Source organism: Eucalyptus grandis, chromosome 1, assembly GCF_016545825.1.
Source record: "Eucalyptus grandis isolate ANBG69807.140 chromosome 1, ASM1654582v1, whole genome shotgun sequence".
In the NCBI taxonomy this organism is placed as follows: domain Eukaryota; kingdom Viridiplantae; phylum Streptophyta; class Magnoliopsida; order Myrtales; family Myrtaceae; genus Eucalyptus; species Eucalyptus grandis.
This window is the reverse complement of record NC_052612.1, coordinates 9630698-9655599: the sequence shown is the minus strand read 5'-3', so window position 1 is coordinate 9655599 and position 24902 is coordinate 9630698. Positions and strand designations below refer to the sequence as shown.

General features: G+C 41.2%; 1 protein-coding gene across 1 annotated transcript; it reads left to right on the top strand.

The window, feature by feature from the left end:
* The first annotated feature begins 12706 nt into the window (after window positions 1-12706).
* Window positions 12707-22902, top strand: LOC104437134. Its single transcript, XM_010050031.3, has 16 exons — window positions 12707-13214; window positions 13647-14371; window positions 14952-16442; window positions 16552-16941; window positions 17048-17119; window positions 17231-17311; window positions 17415-17449; window positions 17543-17630; window positions 17697-17837; window positions 19502-19693; window positions 19777-19856; window positions 19975-20047; window positions 20162-20263; window positions 20431-20535; window positions 21670-21757; window positions 22543-22902. The coding sequence occupies exons 1-15, from the start codon at window positions 12803-12805 to the stop codon at window positions 21730-21732; spliced, it is 4050 nt and encodes a 1349-aa protein (XP_010048333.2). The 5' UTR covers window positions 12707-12802; the 3' UTR covers window positions 21733-21757; window positions 22543-22902.
* Window positions 22903-24902: the final 2000 nt, after the last annotated feature.

Sequence of the window (24902 nt, the reverse complement as noted above, 5' to 3'; positions counted from 1 at the left end):
CATTTTTCTATGTGTTGGTGTTCTGTATGACCTACATAAGACTCGTCGTAGCACTTCAAAACTGGATGAAGAAACATTTCAAAAGGCAAGAGCCGAGGCACAGCAAACGCCCTCAACATTTCATAGCTGTAGCTGCCACGAGAAAGCTCGACCGAGTACACTTGGAGTCAAGAGACCCTGTGACCGAGTTGGTTTGGGAAGGCCTGGGATCAAAACCATTTGTAGACCAAGTAAGGGCCCATGAACCCTTAGGTGAACTATTGTTTAGTGGATTACTAGATAGATAGGCCTGTGAATGGTCATGGGCTATGGGCTCCAGACTATGGAGAAGAATTTTCCACTTGAATTTGGCAACTATTTTTTAGAAAAACACAATAATTTTTTTTGATTTTAGAGTTTATGGATTAGCCTTCTCATTGTTTAGACGTATGCTAGTATCAAGCTGCACATCACATGTTTGCAAAGAAATGGAAAATGTTAGAAAAAAAGATTAATTGACAAAACTAATAAAAAATTAATGAATTTCCATACCATCCAATCAAAAGCTTGCAATTTATCATATTTATTTGAATTTTATCTTTTACGTGTATATATAACATAAAGGAGAGACAAAACGACACAAATCCCATATGAATCACACCTCGAGAATTACATTTGGGATGAAGCGCCACAATACCATCTTATACAAATCCCGAGAAAATCACACCCAATGCCACCAGCATAGGAGAAGAGCTTGGAATCACAACCCCAATCTTGTGCCCGGAGTTTCTACAACGTCGCAGGTGGTACCGTTGAATCAATACCGGTACCATCGGTCGTAGGTGAAACGAAGAAGCATGATGCAACGAATGTAGATGGACGAATGATCAAGACCGTGCCAAGACCAAGACCTCGATTCTGAAGCAACGACGAGGATCAATTGGCTTGTGTGAGGGAGTCTGTGGCCGAAACGCACTCGGCAGCTCATGCTTTGCATCAATTGCTTAGGCTCATGGGGAGTCTCATCCTTCTATTAATTTTCCCCAAGAACCGGCACCTATTCAGATCTCTCACGATGAACTTCTCTTCCCCAAACGAGGAAACAGTCAAAATAAAAAACGCCAGTCTTACAGGTTGGTTTACCCAAACTGTATAAAAAAATGTCCATATAATATATGTTTTCGCATGAATACTGAATCACCCATATGATATTAGGGAATATGGTTATTAAATAATCTATAAGTTTATTGTCAAAACCCTAAAAAGTCTCTAACTTTGACTCTAATCCCAATTCTATCATAAACTTTCTTTTGTCTCATAAAAAATGACAAAAGAACGCCTCAAGTGCCAAAAGTTGACACAAATGGACACTTAACTGCCAAAACTTACAAAAATGACACTTAAGTGCCACTTTTATGAAAAATGGGACACTTGAGTGCCACATTCGACGAACCTCGCTGAAAATCCTACGTGGCATTTTTTTTTATTAATTTTCGCTTACGTGGCTCGCCGGAAGGCTGACTCAACAAATCACACACAAATACGACGTCATTTTCGTATAATTCTAATTTTAATATAATAATTAATTTAATTAATTTTTTTAAAATTTAATTAATTAATTAAAAAATGGGGGAGGAGGAGGAAGGAGGCAGCCGACGACTAAGGGCTCAGAGGAAAACAACCCACAATTTGCAATCATATGGAATCACCCACAATTTAATTACACGATTCCGTTGAATCGACCTATATCCGATCACTAATCACTTATAACGGTGCCGTATTGACCCTTGTCGATTATCACAGTCGAGTAGTCGATCTCTGATCGAATTCTCAAGTCTGTCGCGTTTATATCCCTTAATGGCTTCACCCGATAGATCGATTAACTCATGAGTGGCCAACTCAGAGAAAAATGACCATAAGTACGTCGACAAAATGCCTATTTCATATATTTGAGATGGAGTCGAATTTTAGAATGTCACAAGGCCCTTATCTACTTCCTCCCCTTCAGCGTGGTCATGCTTGTCCAATACCTCTACAAGCCCGAGTCCTGGGAGACACACGCCATCGGGCGGGCTGTGGTTAACTACATCGACGTCGCCGCCGCCAAGCACCCAATCTGGAACTGGAGCCTCGGGGCCGACCACTTCATGCTCTTTTGCCACTATTGAGAATGCAACGCTACAAATGCTTAGAAGGAAGTAGCAGGAAGAAACTCAACAACTAAAGTCAACTGGAACAGAGGAAACAGAGGATTGGCGTGAAGAAGGAGCAGTCAGTTGAATTAGAATGGTGTAAACTACATTGTTTGCTTCAACAGAGTTGTTTCTTGTACACATATGCATGAGCTCTATTTTCTATTATGTGTGTGCTAAGCTGTCATTCGGGGAGTGGTTGGTTTAGATCTAGAAGTTATTCCTCTATTGTTATATATAAGCATGTAAAAACAGAACGGATCAACATCGAGTTCTAAGATGAAACGACTATGAAAGAAAGAAGAAGATGAGCTCTTTAGCAAGCTCTCTTCTCATTCAGCTTCGACTACTTCCTTCTGTATTAATTTTTCTTCATGGTATCAGAGCCATTCTCTGAGCGCTCGAGATACACACCGGTTCATGGCTGCAAGAGCTCCTAAATTTCCTTTGCCTATTCACGTAAACTTGAGCAATTTTGTCACGATTGAGCTCATTGAAGATAATTTTCTTCTTTGGCAAGCTTAGTTTCATAGATTTCTTCGAAGTCAGAAGTTGTTTGGGTTCGTCAATGGTGAGGTTTCACCACCACCACAAAAGATACGAGTAGATGTCAACAATAAGGCGGTTGAAGAACCAAACCCTAATTATGCAGATTGGATCAGAACCGATCAACTAATTTCCTTGTGGATCAGTGGAGTAGTATTTGAGAATATCCTATGTAACAACCTGGGCCCCACTGTTAATATTGTCCACTTTGGACACCGAGTTCTCACGGCTTTAAAACGCGTTACGTAGGGGCAGAGGGTCATCCCTCGGGCCTTCCCTCTCCCAAGCCATAATATTGTTCGCTATGGAGGCCCAGCCCATCAGCCGTCCTCCCTCACGGATTTGTTTTCAGCGTAGCGAAAACGTACGTGAAACGCATTACACAAATTTAGAGGAACCCAAACATTTATAAACTAACCCAGGACTCCCCCCTAAGCGATGTGGGACTAAAGAGGACCCCTTCCTCTTCCCTGTGCACGTCCGGGGACCGAGGCGCGGACGCACTACCATCCCTCCTCCCCGCACACCGTTGCTTGAGCTGTCACACTCTCCACCCCTTAGGAGCACAGGGTCCTCGTTGTGGCCCCACACGCGGTCGGGAGTTGGCTCTGATACCATTTGTAATGACCCGAGCCCCCTTGTGTAATATTATTCGCTTTGGACACTGAGTCATCACGGCTTTAAAACGTGTTACGCAGGGGCAGAGGGTCATCCCTCGAGCCTTCTCTCTCCCAAGCCATAATATTGTCCGCTTTGGAGGCCCAGCCCATTGGCCATCCTCCCTCACGGATTTGTTTTCAGCGCAGCGAAAACGTACGTGAAATGCCTTACATAGATTTAAAGGGATCTAAACCTTTATAAACTAACTCAGGAGTCCCCCCTAAGCGATGTGGGACTAGAGAGGACCCCTTCCTCTTCCCTGCGCACATCCGGGGACCGAGGCGCGAACGCACCCCCATCCCTCCTCCCCGCACACCATCGCTTGGGCTGTCACATCCTGGGGCTGATTATTGGATTGGAAACATCTTATGAGGTATAGCAAACTTTGTTAAACCAATTTACACAGAAGTCTGTAGCTAGAGAATTTGAGCTAAGAGGGAAACTCCAAGCATGTCAAAAACAAAGTAGGCCATCATCTGAATACTTGAGAGAGTATAAATTGATTTGCAACCGGTTGAACGCAATCGATAAGCCTTTGGATGAGATAACAAAGGTGTTCAGAGTCTTGGAAGGGTTAGAATTGGAGTATGAGAATTTTCGAACAAAAATGTATTGTTTGAAACATCAACCGGATTATGATGAAGTTATTTCGCAACTGGAGAGATTTGAAACAATGTTGCAAAATTACTCCTCAAACCAATATAACCCAAACTTCGCCTATTATGGGCAAAGGAATGTTGAAAGGAATCAGAATGTGGATAGTGAGACAGTTCAATCAAGTCTTGCCTTCATAGGATAGAGAGGAAATGATAGGTTTTATGGAAATAGAGATGGAATTAGTTATGGTAGGAGTGGTCGAAGTTATAGTATTCGAGATTGTGGTTATGGAAGAAATCAAAGTTACAGAGCCTGTGATTCGAACCAAGAACAAGAGGTTCAAGCTTATAAACCACAACTGAATAATTCTAGCCAAGGATTTCAGCCTTACGCAGGTGCTCCACAAAGATATCAGGAAGTTAAGTCATATCCTCCCCTGAACTCCTCACTTAAAAATAGTCAAGATGAGAAAGCAACATGAGGTGCAAGAGTGATATGTCAAATCTGCAAACGACCAGGACACGATGCACTTCAGTGTTGGTATTGCTTTGATAATTCCTTCCAAGATCAAGACATTCCAACAGCACTTGCTGTAACGACCTAGGCCCCACTGTGTAATATTGTCCGCTTTGAACACTGAGTTCTCGTGGTTTTAAAACGCGTTACGTCTGGGAACCGAGGCGTGAACGCACCGCCATCCCTCCTCCCCGCACACTGTCGCTTGGGCTATCACACTCTCTACCCCTTAGGAGCACAACATCCTCGTTGTGGCCCCACACGCGATCGAGAGTCGGCTCTGATACTATTTGTAACGACCCGGCCTCACTATGTAATATTGTCCGGTTTGGACACTGAATCCTCACGTCTTTAAAACGCATTACGTCCGGGGACCGAGGTGCGGACGCACCGCCATCCCTTCTCCCCGCGCATCGTCGCTTGTCTGCTTTGGACACTGAGTCTTCATGACTTTAAAACGCGTTGTCTGTGTGACAGCCTGAATTTTCATAACTTGTTTTCGATTAAATAAATCGGGCCTTTCATCAAAACGCTAATAGTGCTATTCTCTGAGCTGATCACTCACGAGATAACTGGACTATCCGGGGAAACAATTAGGGAATCTAAATGCAATTATACTTGAGAATTCGACCAAGAATCGACTGCTCAACCGTGTTGATTTGCAAGGGCCATTACGGCACCGTCAGAGATCGATCAGAAATCAAAGATAGGTCGATTCGACTGAGATATGTGATCAAATTGTGGGTGATTCCACTTGATTGAAAAAAAAATTTCTCATCGATCGACACTAAATTGATTTTACGTCGTTTTGGTACCCGGTGCTGTAATTGAATCCTTGAGATTTTCACGACAACCGAGAGTTGCCAATGGGTCGAAGATGTACTTTGTGACTCGAGATAAATCGATCACAGTCAATTGCACCAAAAATTCCTAAAAGTTATCCGGTAGACTAGGTCACGCTAAAAGCGCGCCGGATTGAAAATAACCGCAAATTTGAACCCGATTTCAAAAAAATTGAAAGTTCTGAGGTGTCACAACCTGTTTTAGGAACGTCGACTCACTCTCCGAGGAATTTTCAGAGATTCTGGGATTTTTGCGGAAAATTGATTCGGACGTTACGGAAAATCAGCGGAAATTCAAATGGGCTAAATCGATGGAAATTGGGACTTCTAAACTGTGCATGTGAGCGTCAGGGACTTACAGAAAATTGTTCGGGATTTTTCCTTGGCGAAATTGGACCTCGACTTAGAGAATTGGTGAAGAAATTGAATGGAGAGATTGAAGACTAAAGTGTGAAATTCGAATTATGCTTGGACAGCATTTTTTTGGCTTCATTTTGGATTAGTTTGTGAAAATTAAATTGGTAGAAAGTAATAGGGGACAAGGGAGTAAATGGAATGGCTAAGGGTTGAGGATATTGGGCCCCTCCTTGGCTTCCTTCACACGCCTCTCCACCGCCTCTCTCCCTTCGTGCGATGAGCGAAGACCAATTGCATCTGTCCTTTTCTTTCTTTCGTTTTTGTCGAAGCTCCCTTCCCACGCTCTCTGCCATTCCCACCATCTCTTGTTCTCCACGTCCGCGAGCCCGAGCTTCCTTTTGCCGAGTGTTGGCCAGCAAGTTCCAGCACCTGAGTCAATGGAAGACACGAGCAAGCTGCCCGTGTGTTGACTCCAACAAGTGGCCGAAGCGCTTCTCCATCGCTTCCATCGACGCCGGCACGTGAGTCAACAAATCGGTTCATCTTTCCTTAAGCGACCGGCAGTCCACGTTTTCTGCCCCTCCTCGCGTCTTCTCCACCAGCTCGCCAGCGAAGCCCCATCATCGGTCAACAACCCAAGCTCTCCCTCTCCTTAGTTGACCACCGGGTGCAGCAGAAGCCACACCCCACCGAAACTCCTTGAAGCGGCTCACGGCGAAGCTGCCACCGTCCGTGACTCACCACCACCGAAGTCCCTTTGCTCGATTTCTTCAGCCCATTAACGCCGTGGACTTCATCCGCTCGAAGACTCCACCGCCAGTTTTGCTTTCTGCTCCATCTTTCGTTTGTGTCTTCGCCGGCGTCACCTTGAGCTCGACGCTTGACTAAGCCGGCCAAGCCCCGAAGACACGGCTCCGTTTCGCCGGTTGGCGGCGCTCGGTCCGGTGGATTTCACGGCCAGCGGTTGGGCCCGTCCAAGAAACCAGAGAAGCCCATTTTGTTTAACCCGGCCAAAGCCCAAATGATTCGGGCTCGGGCCCAATTCCATTACAAGCTTAAGGCCCACTTGAATTCAAGCTCAACTCGGCCTTTCCAAGCACGCGTTAATTGAAGCCCAAGTCCACCGAAGTTCAGCCCGCGAATCAAGTGAAGCCCAGCCCAAGTTGGAAACAAATCTCAGATTTGGGCTGAGATTTGTTGGGCCCGTTTTAGGCCCGGTCCGAGAGTTCGTCGACGCCGCCAAAAATTAAGGTTCCGGCCGCCGTCCCGTCGTCGTCGCAGTGAATCGATTTCGCGATACACCGATGAGTTTATACTCTAAACTCTGCTTAGTAGGTTAATGACATTTAAGGGGTGTTTAGATTTATTTTATTAGAAATTAGGTGGTTAGTTAGATTAAATTAGAAATGTAATTATTTAATTGAGCATGTTAGGTGGTTAGCATGGTTTAGTTAAGGCCTAAATAAATTGTACTATTTATCTAGAAGGGTTCGGAAATTTTCGAGTCCGTATTGGTTATTAATTTAATGATTAGGCCTAAGTTAGTATTTTTATAATTCAAATTGATTTATTTAATTATTAATTATTTTTCCGGAAATTAGGCCGGGATAGTCGGTGACCGGAATTTCGTGCTGATTGATTGCAATGGTGTGGTTAATTTCTGCAAGTGAATGTTAAATTATGCAAATTGAGTGTTGATTTGACTTTTGGTATTTAATTCCAAAAAATTGTGAATTTCCAATATTTATTCAGAAAATCCCAGGTGTCGGGTTTTGACACCGAAAATAGTTTTTAGTACTATATGAAATAGTGGGATTTTAAAAAGGATGAATATCAATTTTTACGGATCAAGTTGACCGTGTACCCACACACGAGTAATTTCATGTGAATTTCTAATACGAAGAAAAGGCCAGGCTCACCATTTTAATTGAAGCATTTGAGTGCAATGCACGGTGCCACGGGTCATATTTGAGTGATCGTGTGATGGTTATGAGAAATCGTCCCGGGCTGTTGAGCTGGACGTTATCCTTATTTAGGATACCCCCTGGACAACGAGAAGCCGGTCGCAGTTGATTCTGGACCCTATGCTCCTTCGGGAAAGCCGTCTAATAAAGAGACGTGCCGTGCTCAATGGGGTGAGACGAAGCCTAGCAATGCCAGAAGACCGCCGAACTGAGAGTAGGCCGTGCTATATGCCGAGATCAAATCTAGGAACGCATGATTAATTGAGTGTGGCGTTTCAATTACTGGAGCTTATTTGTTGCTCATGCTCTCGTGTTGTCTATGAGATAAATTGAACTGACCTGCAGGGTGGATCTGAGACGAGGTAAGTCTCCTTGATTGTGTGATTGCGTGCTTAGGACGCTTCTTGGCGTATTTCCCTCTAATTGGTGTTTAGAGCTTAGACTCGCGAGATGATATCTCACCCCGTTGTGGGACAACATTTTCAGGGTCGTCGAGTGGAGGACTGGAGGCGAGAGGAGGTGATTGGAAGCGTAGGTCGGTTAGGACCGCTTCTTTTGGAAGGCCGAGTCTTTTGTAGTCTTTTGGCCGAGACCTTTGTGCATGACTCGGTGTATATATAAAAGCATGTTTGTTTGTGAATCTATTATCCCGCCTTTCTATCCCGAGATGATTCTTGTCGGGGATTTCTTTTCGCTTCCACATGTGCAATAAAATGGAAAGGGTCGGCGACTCGTCCTGGGAAGTCGCAAAATTTTTATCGACCAGATAGGGATGGGCACGCGCTCGGGGTCCGGGGCGTGACAGTCTGGGGGTAGAGGCGTGAACCCGGCCACTCTCATCTCAACCCAATATTGTCTACTTTGGAGGCCTGGCCACTGCCGTCCTCCCTCACAGGTTTATTTTCAACATAACAGAAGCGTACGTGAAACGCATTACACAAATTAGATAGACCCAAGCCTTTATAAACTAACCCAAGACTCCCCCCTAAGCGATGTGGAACTAGAAAGGACCCCTTCCCTTTCCCTGCACACGTCCGAGGATCGAGGCGCAGACACACCGCCATCTCTCCTCTCCGCGCACCATCGCTTGGGCTGTCACACTCTCCACCCCTTAGAAGCACAGCGTCCTCGTTGTGGCCTCACACGCGGTCGGAAGTCGGCTCTGATACCATTTGTAACGACCCGAGCCCCACTGTATAATATTGTCCACTTTGGACACTAAGTCCTTACAGCTTTAAAACGCATTACGTCCGGGGACCGAGGTGCAGACCCACCACCATCCCTCCTCCCCGCACACTCCACTGTGTAATATTATCTGCTTTGAACACTGAGTCCTCACGGCTTTAAATCGTGTTATATGGGGTAGAGGCGTGAACCTAGCCACCCTCATTCCAGCCCAATATTGTCCGCTTTGGAGGCCTGGCCACTGCCGTCCTCCCTCACGAGTTTGTTTTCAGCGCAGCGAGAGTGTACGTGAAACGTGTTACACAGATTAGAGGGACCCAAACCTTATAAACTAGCCTAGGACTCTCCCCTAAGCGATGTGGGACTAGAGAATGACCCATTCCCCTTCCCTACCCCCTTCCCTACGCATGTTCGGGGACTGAGGCGCGGACGCACCGCCATCCCTCCTCCCCGCACACCGTCACTTGAGCTGTCATATTGAGTATTTGTGAGCTCAAAATTATAGAGGAAACCAGCCAGCAGCCTCCCCTTGACCGTTGACCATCGCTTGGAGCCACCATAGCCGCCACACACCAACTGCAAGCCCGATCCAAGACTGTTTACTGTTCACCTTCTCGCTCGTCCGCTAGTCTCGTTGCCTAACCGTGTCCCCAAGCCACCTCAGGCCACCCTCAAAGGCCCCTGGTCATTGCCCAAGCCGCCGGAGCAGCCACCGTCGCTCGCTACAGCCGCCGCAAACCCTCCTCGCCATTTCAGCCTTTCCCGTCACCGTTCTAGCTTACTCGGCCTTGGAGCAAAAACGAATAGCTAGCAAGGGCTTTGAGGTTTTTAGGCCCATTTTCAGGCTCGCTTGGTCCTCTATTGGTGTCGCTGCAAGGTTGTTTATTGCCCGTCTCTGCGTCGCCGTCGTCGTGGGCTCACCAGAACGCTAAATCGATGAATTTACTTGCTAAACTCTACTTAGGGAGTTAATGATGCTTAAGGAATAATTAGTTTAGCTAATTAGGGTTTAGATGGTTAGTTATAATGGATTAGTGATTTAAGTATTCGTTTGTGCATGTTAGGTGGTTAGAACGGATAGATTAGGGACTAAAGTAGTCGTACTATTTATCTAAATAGGTTTGGAAATTTTCTAGGCCCGTTTAAGTGGTTAGATTAGCATTTCCGGCCTAAGTTGCTATTTATTGCATTTAAAATGAATTATTTAATTAATTTTGGTATTTATTTAATTATTTGATATTTTCCCGAAATTATAGTAAGATAGCCGGTGATAGGAATTTCGTGTTGGTTGCAGTGGTGTGCTCAGTTTATGCAATTGAGTGTTTATTTGTACAAATTGAGTGGTGATTGAAATTTTGGTTATTTATTCCAAAATAGTTAAATTTTGATATTTAATTAGAAAATCCCGGGTGTCGAGTTTTAACATTGAAAATGGTTTTATATACTATATAAAACAGTGGGATTTTAAATTGGAGGATATCATTTTTTCTGGGTCGATTTGACCATGTACCCCACACACGATTATTTTCATCGGGTGTTTTTAATACAAAGAAAATGGACCAAGTGCATTATCTTAATTGAAACATTTGAGTGCAATGCGCAATGTCATTAGCCATAATTGAGTGGACATGTGTTGGTTAAAAAAACCCATCGCAAGCATTTACACCAAACGTTACCCCTATATGGGATGCCCTTAGACAATGAAAGCCGGTCGCAATAGATTTTGAACCTATGCTCTTTCGGAAAAGCTGTCTAGGAAAGACGTAGCCGTGCTCAATGGGGTGAGACGATGCCTAGCTATGCCAGAAGACCACTGAACATCGAGTAGGCCATGCCATGAGCCAAGATCAAAATTAGGAACACATGATTAATTGAGTTTAATGCGTCGGGTTATGGAACAAAATTGTGTGACACGGTATGGGACGTGTCATAACGATTTGACCTTATAACCAAGATCCTTGTGTTTGGTTGAAATTGAGTGTGGTGTTCCAATTGATTAAGCTTGATTGCTGCTTCAACATGCCAGGACAAAACATATCGAAATTGATTTCCATTTTGTTCGCAAGAAACTATCTCTTGCTTTTCTAAGTGTACGATATGTTCTGAACAACTACCAAATTGTTGATATTTGTACTAAAGGACTATCCAGACGGGACCATTGCATCATACACACCAAAATGGGTCTAAGGTTCAAACCCACACCTAGTTTGCGAGGGGATGTTGAGAATGCAGTGCTACAAATGCTTAGAGGGAAGCAGCACGAAGAAACTCAGCAACTAAAGTCAACTAGAATAGAGGAAACAAAGGATTGGCGTGAAGAAGGAGCAGTCAGTCGAATTAGAAGAGTGTAAACTACGTCATTTGCTTCAGCGGAGTTGTTTCTTGTACACATATGCATGAGCTCTATTTTCTATTATGTGTGTGTTGAGCTGTCATTCAAGGAGTGGTTGGTTTAGATCTAGAAGTTATTCCTCTGTTGTTATATATAAGCATGTAAAAACAGAACGGATCAACATCAAGCTCTTAGATGAAAAGACTATGAAAGAAAGAAGAAAATGACCTCTTCAGCAAGCTCTATTCTTAGTCAACTTCGACTACTTCCTTCTATATTAATTTTTCTTCAGCCACGACTAGGTAATGATGCTGAACATCGTGATTTCGAGACCGGTCGAGAACAAGTCGATTTTCGCCGTTTGACCTTCTTTGCACGAAAGAAATATAAGATGGGATTGCCGTTGAACAATTAGCTTTGCCACCTTAGCAGATTTATCCAAAGAAAAATAAGATGCATTGATATGAGGTTTGGTTATTTGAATTCAAGCAAAAGAAAAAACTATTTTTATCCTTCGCCATCTTGTCAAAATTTCTTTTTTAAAATCACTAAAGATTATAAAAGAGTTTAAATGTTAAAAAAATGAATCAAAATATTTTGATGAGTTAAAGGTAAATTGTCAGCCACTTCAAACAAATTAGTCATGTTACTACTTCAGAGAATAATGTTGAGTGTCCATGCTGCGATTTCTACCCTCGGTATTCAAATATGTAGAGCTTGAGACAAACGTCATGCTCTTTTGGATAGCTCAATAGATGATATATTAATCTACAAGAAAAATCAATATGTACGAAATTCAAGCTAAATCATTTATTTATCTTTTGAGCAAGTAAATATCATTCCATTCATAAATTATAATTATAAATAAAGAAAATTACAAATAAAGGCTTGAAAAGTCTTCATTTTCTTAAATAATGGCTTGAAGTGGACATTATTTCAAAAAGGATTTGAAATGCTCTCATTTTCTTAAATAAGAATTTGAAGTAAATCTAGTTTAAAATGAAAACCTGAAGTACCCATATCATCTAAAAAAATAAGCCTAAATTAACCGGCTATGAAGGGCAATTTCATCTTATAAAATTTATAATTTTTCCCTTTTTATTTTTTTATAGAATTTAAAAAAAAGGAAAACATGGGCGAGTTGTGTCTTTTTCCTTTTTTAAAATTCTTAATCTAATTTAATTTAAATTTAACTTGTGTTCAATGAAAATATATTTAATCAGTTGGAATATGTTGTCAATCGGTAAGGTTAGCCCTAATGTGAAATAACCATGATTACTTCAGGCTTTTCTTTGGAATTAATATGGCATGATCAGACATTTATTCAAAATAAGATTCACTTAAATTTTTATTTGAGAAATTGAGAGTATTTCCGGTGTTTATTTGGAATTTTCTCATTTAAATAAGTTACCTTTTTCAGAAAATTTGGGAACATTAAATTTATTTTTTTTAAAAATGGAAAATTGTTTTCGAAAGAAAAGGAAAAAAGCTGCCATCGGTTTTCCCCCTCTTTTCAAACGCACGTCAATCCATCATTTCCCTCTCTCAGCCCCAGCGCCTCCTCCTCTCCTCCCCTCCCTTCTCTCTCTCTGCCCACCGATCGAACTCGGAAACCCTCGCCGGCCGCCGGCGATGGCGTCGAAGGACCTCCCCTCCGACGACCCCGCCGCCAACACCGAGACCGGCGGCGAGACCGTCGCCGCCCGCCGGAAGCGGTCCCGCCGCGTCAGCTTCGCCGACGTGGAGATCACCTCCGTCCACATCTTCAAGCGCGACGAGGACTACTACGACACCACCCCTCCCTCCGACCCCAACCCCGACGGCCCGGGCTCCGCCGACGCTGGGGAGGCGCGGCCGCTGTTCAGGGATCTGGACCACAGCGACGACTCGAGGGAGCTCACGCCGAGCGGGGAGTACGGGAAGGAGGACGGGGAGGAGGAGGAGGACGCCGATGAGGTCGGGGTCGGCAGGAAGTCGTTCCTCAGGCCGATTGGGTCGCCGTCTCCCGGGAGCAGCACGTTCGGCTCCGCGACTTCGAATGATGGTGAGTTGATTCGGGTTTTGCATTTCTAGTGCGATTTTAGGTCACCAGAGCTTTGGCTTTGAACCAAAACGTTGTAGGGTGGAATTCGCGGTGCACAGCAAGCAGACTTGGTGAAAATTGGTGGGAAAGATGTTTAGGCTGTGAAGCAAATGCGGTTATGCTTCAAATTTTTGCACTAGAACCACATATTCCTTCTAAGATCTGATTTCGCCTCCCTCTCTCTCTTTTCTCTCTCTCAGCTGTGGCATGATTTCTGAAGATCGATTTTTTTTTTTCACCCGTGAAGCACTATGTTTTTTTTGTCCTTCGAGGATAAGTGTGATTCGTCAAGGCCCAAAAAAAAACAAAAGAAACAAATTTTTTTTGCCCTCATGTTGGCCGTGAAGTTTTGTTGTCCTGACTGGTGTGTCGTGTGCTGTTGCTATTTCTCAGAAGACAATTTCTTTGGTCCCGTCTCCGCGAGCTTTATTAGACCCGGAAGGCTCTCTGACTCTGCTGCTTCAGATGAAAATCATGATGTTACGATGGACTCTACAGCGTTCTCAATGCATTTCCGCAGCCTTGCAAGATCCAACTCTGGCATGGAGAAGACGCCAACGAGCATTCATCTGACCTTTGATGAGAAGACACCGTCCGAAAAAAATACCTCTGCTAACTCTGGAAGTTTTATGATGCTAACAAATGCTAGGAAGCTGAGTCCAGAATCTGCATCCCCAATGCATAATGTTCAGAGTGACGGTAAAGATTCGAATGAAATGAGCCTTATCGGGAATAATCCAAATAGGTATGACTATGGTAGACTTTCTCCTACCTTGGATGCCCTCCTGGCGGAAGGCAGCCAGGATTTGCAAGCTCTTCCTGGTTTTGATGTTCACAATGCAAATGCATCAGCTACTTTCGAGGTTTTCAATGCTGATGAGGGTAGAAGCAGTAAGGAGAATGTCAAGGGCTCTGCAGATAACATAATGAGCTCTATGGGCACTGATGGAACCAATCAGATAACTGTTGCAGTTTATCATGAATTAGACAAGGCAAATAGTGCTTCTGAAGGAATGTGCATTGAAAATGTTAGAAGTGATTTATCTAATATGGTTGACAGTTTCATTCTCGATGCTCCTGTTTATCAGCATATCCATACTCCTAATCAGACGCTAAAAGTAAGAACATTGTCCTAGTCTATACTTTATTTTTTTATTTCCAGATTTGGTTTTTGAGTTTTAAATTTTGACCAGCTAAAACCACTCTAGCTTTACTGGGGCGTCTACAATATGTGCACCATCCTGGTACTTTTGAGTTTGATTTGTCTCAGAAACTAACAGTAGAATGGAAGTGTCTCTGGTCGCATGTAGCAGCCATCTGCTGCAGCTATATGCAGTATTACATGCTCTAGTTTAGGAGCAGCTTATGAGATGATAAAATGCATATAGTGGATGATGGATGTCTGTTGCTAAGATTGCATTTTATGAACAACAATGTATAATTCCACAATTGACTGGTTGATGTGAATTACGCATCTGTTTCTCATCCATGTTGGCTAGGCTATCTGCCTGTCTGCTTCCCTTTATTTTGTTTTTCTGGTCTTCTGCCTAAAATTCAGTGAAGGCCATGCTGGGATTTTTCCAGATCAATTTTAAGCTTCTGGTTTCTTATACTTGCTCTCTATACAATAATCTGAACATTTTCTGGGAATAAATGGACCATAGTTTGGGATGAAGCTTTTAATTCTCCTCCTTGCAGCTTGGGCCTGTATTTCAACATGTGACTGAAGCAACCATCAAGGAAAATTCCCCATGGAATGGAAGTCAGAATCTTGATTCTACTGAACAGGACCCCAACAGATTGCACACATCTCATTTGAAAGGCTCTATATCGTCTTTAGCAGCTAAAAGGCGTCAATTGTTTTTGGATACAGTTAGTTCACCTGCAAACTTTCCCTTTGCATCTCCTTCAGCCAAAATGTCTGGGTCACTGCTAAGTAAGGAAAGAACTCAGCATGGTTTGAGTCTGTCATCTATGTGGAAGAACATTCCTAAGTTTGGAAATCTTGATTCATCTCCTTCTTCTACTCGTTTGAAGGAAATCAAAGCATTAAAGCTTAAGTTATCTGGTTATCTATCTAGTTCTCCTTCCAGTACCGGTCAGGCACGGACTAGCAAAGATGTTGTAAGCAAACGCACAGAGACCCCTGTTGCTGTTCATGATAACAGTCCAATGAAGACCCCAATCATAAATAAGATGAATAATAATTTCAGCCAAGCTGAGAAAACTCTAGCTCTTGCCAGGAATAGAGAATCTCCAGGTCGCACAGCTTTGCACATTAATCATAATGATCAACCTATTACAGCAAAGACAGAAATGGCCTATCCCAACAACTTCAGCATGTCAGGTGGTGGAGTGATGCAACCACGATCTATGTCCGAGAGTTCTGAAAACACCGCCCTGGTCTCTTTGAAAGCTGAGCCTCCATTGGATGAATTTGTGGTTGCTCATAGAAAGGATAACGAGGAACCTATTGTAAGTCATAGTTTGTCAACTTCCCCAGTGCAAAGGTTAAATCAGGAGTTATTACCATCAGGAAATGATCAAAGTACACATAATGTCTCTATGCAACAAAATTGGTATAGAAAGTCCATTGGCATTGACTCAGACCAATTTGAAAGTCCATTACAATCTGTAGCCTCTGGTGGCTATCCAATTGAAGATGTTAACAAGATAAAGTCCCATTTCCTTGAGAAGATATCTCCAAGGGGCAGGAATATGTCGGATTTGCGGAGAAAGGATGAAATTGTGGTCGCTCATAGAAAGGATAATGAGGAACCTATTGTAAGTCATAGGTTGTCAACTTCCCCAGTGCAAAGGCTAAATCAGGAGTTATTACCATCAGGAAATGATCAAAGTACACATAATGTCTCTATGCAACAAAATTGGTATAGAAAGTCCATTGGCATTGACTCAGACCAAATTGGAAGTCCTTTAAAATCTGTATCCTCTGGTGGCTCTCCAATTGAAGATGTTAACAAGATAAAGTCCCAATTCCTTGAGAGGATATCTCCAAGGGGCAGGAATATGTCGGATTTGTGGAGTTTAAAGCAGCTCAAGGACCTCCAGACCGAAGCAGATGGAGTCAACTCCATAGAGGAAGTTTCTTTTGGGGAAAGAAAAGTTTCTTCTCTTATGCCTGATTCCACATATCCGAACAAAAGTACTGATGTGCCTTTGCCTAAAAAGGTCATATCGTGAAACTGATTAGACCTCAAGATCATCATGATTTTCTGTTGACACCGATGAGTCTGTTTCTGTTATTTGTCTTTATTAATTCTTTAGGTTGCTTATGCAGAGCCTCTCTAAGGAACCAGTGCAGAATGACAACAAAGAAATCCACAACATGCGCCATTATGAGAACATGCAGTCCACTGTTGAGGAAAGCATATCTACTTCCAAGTCTGATGCTTTGGGCATTCTTAGTAATGACAATCAGCAGGAGCCTTGTCATTCAGCACGTATTTTTTCAGCACAAGAGATGAAGGAATCTCACCATCAAAAGAGGAAAGGAGATGCTCTTGAGGATGGAGATCTTGTCAGTAAGGTTGCCAGGACAACAGGGAGTTCAGAAATCAAAAGAAGTGAGGGTTATGATGTCAATTCCTCCACTGAGAATCCCAAACATTCTTGTATGGGAAGAGAGAATTCCGGCGATAGCATTCCACCACGTAGAAACTGGAAAGATGTACGACTATTTTTTATGGTTTTATATTTTACCTTTTTGTGGTGCTCTTCACAGTAAGTAGTCCAATACCCGATGCTTCTCCTTGATATTGGAGGTTAACTTGCAGGTTTTTACAAAGTTCTTGGATGATAGCAGAAAAATACCATCTCCCTTGGTTGACAAGCTAGATATGAGAACGGTATTTATTTATTTTTCTTTCTTTTTATTTTGAGGTTATGCAAATTTTTAGTCATCCTCTTGACATAGTCATTGGCATCTTCATTTTTTTATTTTTTTTGGTGATGTATAGATCAGTGTGCTCGATGAGATGTTAGTACTCCTTCAGAAAGTCAAAAACTATGAGCTGCTTAGCTCTGACATTCAGACTAAGGTTAGCTGGGCTATTGATGAATGCCTGTCCCTAGCGCCTTGCTTTTATATAAAGAAAATTTATGAAGTAGCAATGTAATGGTTTTCACTTTGCAATTTTACAGAAGGCAGATCAATCTCGTGGTGCTTCTGAGAAAAGGTAGCGTCCATTTTAACTTTGTGAGAGTTAAGACTCATTGATGTGTGGCATGTTGGGTGTATAAAATGAGCTTTTTTCATCATTGAGTTGCAGATTATATGAGATCAACTCTCTGCTGTATAAAGCGTTGCATGAGAAGGAGAGATTGCGCTTAAATTGTGTGAAGCGTGAGAGGCTGCAGGTATAGAGCAACTGACTCATATAATCTCTTGATTCATGGATTAGATGCTGATGTTGTTTTGAGCAGAAAACAGAACAAATCTTGAGGTCTTCAATTCAAGAGTCTCAAGCATTAAAATTGATAATGAAGAAGACCTCACTGCTTGCTGTTGAGGACGGCAGTTGTGAGGATCATCAATGTTCAACTCAATCTGAGAATGGATACAAGGTAGGTGACTTGTTTAGGTGTTGTTGTATCATTCTCTCCTATCAAGTGAAATCCAGTGTATTCAACCGCATCCTGTCTCCTCCACCTCAAACTACCCACGTAAAGGATGGAAAGGAAAAAAAAATGACAAAAAAGAAAAAGTGAATGGAAGGAAAGAGCATGACTGTCATATTCCGAGACTGATGTGACAGTAAACATAAAGTTCAATGGGATCTAATCTGCTTGTCCATCACTAGAGAAATATTGTTGCTTCTTTCTCAATGGTTACATGTCAACTTCGTAGCCTTCTCAAATCCACAGTTTTTTTAAATTTCAGATGATAACCCTTCATTTGACTAAGTTTGTCAAATATTACTTTCAGATGTTTGAAGATGATTGTTATCATTAATGTGGTTGAAAATACTTAAGATCGTTTGAATCTGAATATCTTGTTATGGCAATGGGAAGTCCTTCTCAGGTCTTGATCCATATTTAATTTTCAGGAGTTGCCAAGGCACAATGGCTTACAGCGTCGTATTCTTTCACTGTTCCACATATAATTAGTAATAGGAAATAAAACCTCCTCATCTGGTTTTTGAGACCTCATTGTTACTGCTAATTGAGGAGTTGCGTCTAGACATCTTTATTTGTTCTTATGCAGGTCTTTTGTGATGTGATCATGTATTGTTACCAGATATGGTCCAGACATGGAACGGTAGTCACATTACAGTAGAATTTGAATAATGAATTTTGCTCAAAATTCAGGAAGCCTCTGAAATTTATTCAAGACTTTTGTTTCCTGCCATGCAACTAATGATGTGGTTGTTGCAAATAAAAGAAGAGATAGAAGGTAGTATCTCTGAAGTCTTAAGACCAAATTGTTGAAAGTAAGGCAGGAATTCTCATTACACTCAGGCTGAGAGGAAAGATGGGATGCATACATGTCCAAGTTCAAAGCATGAAATCAGAATCACTGCTATGTTTTGATTTCACTTTTGAAGTTTATGGAATGAATCGTGACATCACGTGCTTAAAGCTGTATAGGTCCAAGTACCAATTACCTGAACTGATAAAAACTATGAATAAAGTGAGAGGTCCAAGATTGTGCCATCAAAGGTAAAAGCAATTAGGACTTTGTATTAAAATCCATATCAGAGGGCTTAAAACTTGTCCCTTATACCTTTTCATGGGGTTTAGAAAGAGAAGATATTTTATTTGTCTTATTTTCTAATTCTGGAGGTGAGGTATACAGCCAATGACTTTGATATTTTTTAAGTGATATGTATGTTCAAAATGCAAGCTCACAAGCATTTTTTAAGTTCTGCACAAAAAGGATGCATTACTTCCTATCAGTATCATCTGCATTAGACATTATATTGTGCATGGTAGTGAAAATTCATGTGTGATGTCTAACATTTGCAACTTCATGCTTCTGGGAAAAGAGTTGCTATCCTTCAATTACATATTCGCTACTTCTCAGCATAGTATGTAGTGTAGTAACATGCGGGTTGATCTTTCTTTATTATTCGTGAAAGCTCACGTAATTGTATTATATGGCAAGACCTTTTTGCCTTTTTAGTTAGTCACCATAACAATATGTCGAGTTTGCATGATGTTATTGCATATCTTAGCGAAAGTAATTGATTTCTGTGCGTATTCTGTTAAAAGATGTGCTATTTTTGCAGGTTGCTCATAACCCAACGACATCAATGAAGCAGGAGATTGAAATCTTAGAGAAGAAAATAGAGAACTTGACCAAATCTTTAAACAGATTTTGCAAGATGAAGGGAGAATTAGATTGCGTAGAGACAATAGGACTAATTAATAACTTCATGAAGAAAAGGATGTGTTGCAGATTCGTTCGCCTGGATATGCAGGTTTTCTAATTTACCATTTGTTCACCCCATGCAATGAGAATGTCAATTTGTCTTACAGTTCCACCTATCTGCTGTTTGCTCAGCTGTGGAAAGTGAGTTCCTTTGAGAGTAAAAGTGGCCATCATGATATCACTCTTGACTATCTTGGATTAATTTACCAAAGGTTGCTTCTTCAATCCTGATTCATGCTATAGAAAATTTCACTTTACATTTCTAAAGCAGCGTATAAAATGTAGTGCCATTTTAATTTTTAGTTTCGCCGTTTCCTTGAATCAATGCAGGCTCAGTTTGACTGCTCATCCAGTTCCAAGTTTAACAGTTTCCAACAAATTGGCCGATACAAAGATAGAACAGGTAATGGATTTTCACTAATATGGGAAGAAGTACAACAGTCTTTCATGGTATCTTGTGGCTTATTTGTTGGTGTTTTGCAACTAGACCTGAAAGATGTTTTTTTCCTTTTGTTAGAATTATCCAAATATGGCAGCTCGCACAGCATTCGCTTTTGTTTTCAATAGTGAGACAGTTAAGAACTATGCCACTTCAAGATGTTTGGCAAAGGAAACGCAAGTAAGTTTCACTCGTAAGCTTTTGACGGTTTAGTCTAGATGAAATGCTTATCCCTTTATTCTCCAGTCATTTTGTCATGGAAGCCATATGAGGTTATTGGCAAAGGCCGTGTTCTCTATAGCTGTATCTTGGCCAAATTTTCTTACTTCATTTTTATGGCTTTGCAGATGACACATCTGCTTCTTAGAAATCTCTTGGATGTACTTGAGGAATTACTTCTAGCACGACTAGAAATCAAGAGTCTAACACACACAAGTTTTTCTCTTCAAGAGGTAACAAAAAATTTTGTGCTTGGACTCTGTTTCCTTATTTCTCAAATAAATTCTTTTGTTGAATTTTTTTGGTACTTATACATTTTAGTGCCACCTTCTCATGTGATCTGCACCCTTCCACACAAAATTCTGCTTTCATGATGCATTCATTTTCACCCGCATTTAAACTTGATGATGAATTTTTGAAACAAGAGACCTAAAGAATTGCTGCAATGATGCTGATGTCACATTTTTTAGATTCTCACTAGTAACTCATTGTGGCCTGCTAGTGAACTTAGATTTTGATTTTGAAGTCAGCATCGTGTATAGTTGCTTTCTTGTTGTAGGTGGGTTGTCCCTTACTCATAATTTCTTTTCTTCATCTAAATGCAAATTGCACTTTGCCCATCAATTTGTAAGTGTTGTTTTGACCTTGAATTTGCTGCTTTTTCTCAATGTGGTCCGGCTGCTGAATTCTTTTTGAAGGTGGTTCTTGAACTTAAAGACTTTTTCCAAATGCGTTTCCAGTCAGTTTTATTAATGGGCATGTTGGAGAGAGTTACTGGGTCCTTGTTTTCATTTTTAGAAATAAATGGTCGATTTTGTCTTCATACTTACAGGAAGTCAATTTTTAGGAAAGTGCAGTTTCAAATGTCTTGGTGCTTTAATATTGGTGGGATTGGTTGTTGATCAGGTTCTTTGCTAATAAGAGACATAATAACCACAGCAACAAGTGGTTAAGAATCGCTGAGTGAGAACTTACTTTTGAAAAGAGTTGATAAGTTTCAGAATTGAGCAGAGAATTTTAATTTGAGGATGAAATTTGGAGAAGCAAAGACAAGTCTGGGAACTTAAATGGCATTAAATTGATCAAATTCTTAGTTTGTACATCAGATGACAATTGCCAACTGTCACATTGTCGACCAACTTTTTTTTGTGTTGGCAATTTTAATTGAGGGACCCAAATATGGCAATTTTTGCCCTCCTTTTCTAATATATGTTCCATCTCTATAGCTCAGTCTTAGGCCACCTTTTTGCATTGATGATGCACTTGTCTGGCCTGCCTTTACTTCATTCTTTCTAAAATGAGACTTTCCATATATTGATCTACATTGTCACTATGTGCCCTGATTGTGTGATTCATGTATTTTACAGATGGGCAACTTGATCTGCTGCTTTCCTTCATCGACTTCCGCAGTGATCAGAAGGTGGCATTAAGCTTTGACGTGACATGTCTGAATTGGTAAATTTCTTTAAGTTCTTTTAATATGTTCTGGTTGTTCCCATCTGAAGGTTCCTCAAGCTTCTTTGCAGCTTGAAAAAGACGTGCATTTACTTGCTGATAGCTTTACAAGAGAGACTAGCATTCTTTTTTAAAGTTTCATTTATGCTCCTCTGGACAGGTCACCCAACTTAGAAAATGCTACTTGGGTATTAGATCACTGCAATTCGCTTCTCTTATATTATACTTGACCAATCATGTGACGTACTCACCTGGGTTTGCTTCTTAAAGGACTTTCTAATTGATTACCTAACCATATGATGTCCTTTTGTTTTGCTCAAATTCGTTCTGGCTTTTGGTGTCTAATCTATGAATTTAAAATTTGCCATTACAGAGATGAGCAATAGTTTGCTTCATGCATGAGTTTTCTCTGATTATTGGGTTCAACATTGGCATCTACTCTACTTTTCTGTCTCCTATTTGGACTTCTATCAGTGTCGGTTGGATTAGCTCAGTGCTGCTATGATTTAGGAAAAGTATTTTTTACGTTTGGAGCAGTATTTATTTTCAAACAAATCCTATTCTGTTTTAGACTACAGTTTTTTTTTTTTTTTTTGCGGCACCACTCTATGGCATGACTTTTGACTAATTCATATTGAACCTTTTTTCTGGGCTTCTTAGTTCGAAGCTTATTACAGATTGTGTATTCAAACTATATTCATACATAGGGGGTTGAATCTATAGACCTTTTTTGATCTTTTCTCTTGAATTAAAGATGACTCTTGGTGATGATTTCCATTGGACAGTGGGCTTTATCCTTCGGAGGCTCTCCCATATCATGTTGAAGCTTCCATGGAGAAAATTTCTCACTCGCTGCCTCAGTCACTTTCAAAGGAGATTACAACTGCTATAGAGCGTCTACGGGTGGGATACTCAAGAATTTTGAGGCTCTGCCGATGTGTCTCCAAGGAATTGCGAGGTTAAAGTATATTGTATTGAATCAGAGGAAAAATAGAAGTTGTATTCCAATAGCTTGTTGGTGTCAATATGCATATATTTGATTTTGAACATGCTGAATCTGGTCAATATAGGTACTTTTCAACATGTCAGACATGATTTTTAACAGATTGTAAATATAGGTTGCCATTGGCACCAATCTTGCTGAAGCCCAATTGGATTCGAATCCTGTCAGCTTTGTGGAAGAATTATCATGTCTATAATGTATTTGTTTTTTCCTATGTGGTCGGAACTTGTGCCTCAACTAAAAGCACGGATATTATCTATGCAATTATAGTGCTTGTGCTGTGCTGGAGATCAAGGTTGTCTTTTTTTGGACTTGCGCGGGTGGTAAGCATGGGGATGAATTGGCATCACCAATTTTACATAAAGTTGCAACCGGTACAAAGGGATTGTGGATCTAATTCCGGTGTTGTTTAACAAGTCGAGGAATCAGCATGTTGCAAAAAGTGAGGATCGACTTATAATCTACTAAAGTCTAGGGGATTTTCCTCTCAGCACTTGGGGATGATTTCATCTACAAAGTTGAAAGGTTATATGGGGTTCTCAACACATATTCAATGAACCTCCAGAGAAAATCTAGTGTGGGGATGATTTGAAGTGAAAAGTTCAACTCTTTTTTACTGTAAAATCTTAGGTATTTCCTACTATTAAGGAAGAAAAATACACATCTTTGCAGTAAATCTAGTGCTTTTAGCCAATGACCATATGTTGTAATGGACATGCTAAGGTGGATTGTATTCTCTATTTCCATTCTAAAAGGGCCCTTTTTTGGGAGTCCATTAGTGGGGGAGAGTCGAATCCGCTGATCTCCTTCCTCCCATTTCAAATCTCATGTAGATGTCGCGATGGTTTCGCGGTTAGGGTTTAGGGAGGTCTCTATTTAGCCGGGAGGGGACGGTGCAAGGAGTGGCGGTGGCCGATGGAGAAGCCTCTTCTGCTTCTTTTGATGCTTTAGGTCTGAACGAGAATCAGGATAAGAAGAATCAGGATGAGAATCGGCACCTTGATGAGTAGATTCTATCTCTTTGAGCACAAGAGGATGGGCCAACCAATAGTAGTCACGAGGGCAATCACAGGACAGCAGCAACGTCTGACGATACAGTCGGAGGACGATGCTTTTTGACGTCTGACCAAACCGCATTGATTGGGGAGTAATGTGATGGCAGCTTTTTCCACAGCAATGCACTCCCAACATGATCGTTGGTCTTATCTACAGAATTCCAACTCTGTGGACCATCTTGACTTTGGTTGGGGGGGACAAAAAGAAGGTGTCCTTTCGTTCGATGAAAACGATGACATTCGGATTTCGCAAATATCTGATTAGTGTTGCCATCGACGCTTTCCACCCACCTCAATGGAAAATATCTTCGTCATCGTCATCATCCACTTTTATTATTAAATAATTTTTTAAAACTTTTTGTCCATTATTTTTTGCATATATATACAATCTTGCACAACACTAGTATATACCGTGCCCAAAAAGGTGGCTGCCAGCAAGAAATAAGCTTTGAGAACCTCGTGCTTCATAAAGCATAAAAGGCCCATTGTTTTACCAAGTGGCCCCGCCAAGGCACAAGGAAACAAATGAAGCAATAAAAAATTAAGTGGAGAATAGACATACTGGCACGGACGTCACTGATTAATTGAGTGCAAAAAGATGTTTTATAAATAAATAAATAAAAATTAATCGTGAAAGGTATGAAGTCGAGCCTAATACTATCAGAAATTTTCAAAACCGAGAGCTTGAACTCCTTGTTGAAAGGTTGGACTCAGCAATTTCAACCACAAAATTAAGCGATGCGCACAAGTTTTACAATTTTTATTCTTTAAATCAATACATAAGAAACGCCTAGAGAATGAATAGACGAAAAATAATTTTTCATTGTCCACGAAAATTTAGTTCTAAATTGTCATAAGCAACGAAAGCATTTTTCATTGACCGATTATTTTAAGTAATATAAGTGATTATTTAAAAAATCTAAATTGATTGTTTCCGCACCCCAAGTATTAGGCTATTGTCGTGACCAGATAAAAGAGAACATCCCTTTTAAGAAAGGAGAGAAGTTCGATCCTACAAGACAACTTTTGAAGTAAATATTAGAAGTTTAGCTAAAATTAATCAAGAAATCATCCATATAATTGCTTT

Excerpts from the sequence above, each read along its gene's own strand:
- LOC104437134 (XM_010050031.3), top strand. The coding sequence starts at position 12,803 with ATGGCGTCGAAGGACCTCCCCTCCGACGACCCCGCCGCCAACACCGAG. Across the intron at positions 17,631-17,696 it reads TGAAGCGTGAGAGGCTGCAG|AAAACAGAACAAATCTTGAG; the intron begins GTATAGAGCAAC and ends TGTTTTGAGCAG. Across the intron at positions 20,264-20,430 it reads GTTTGGCAAAGGAAACGCAA|ATGACACATCTGCTTCTTAG; the intron begins GTAAGTTTCACT and ends ATGGCTTTGCAG.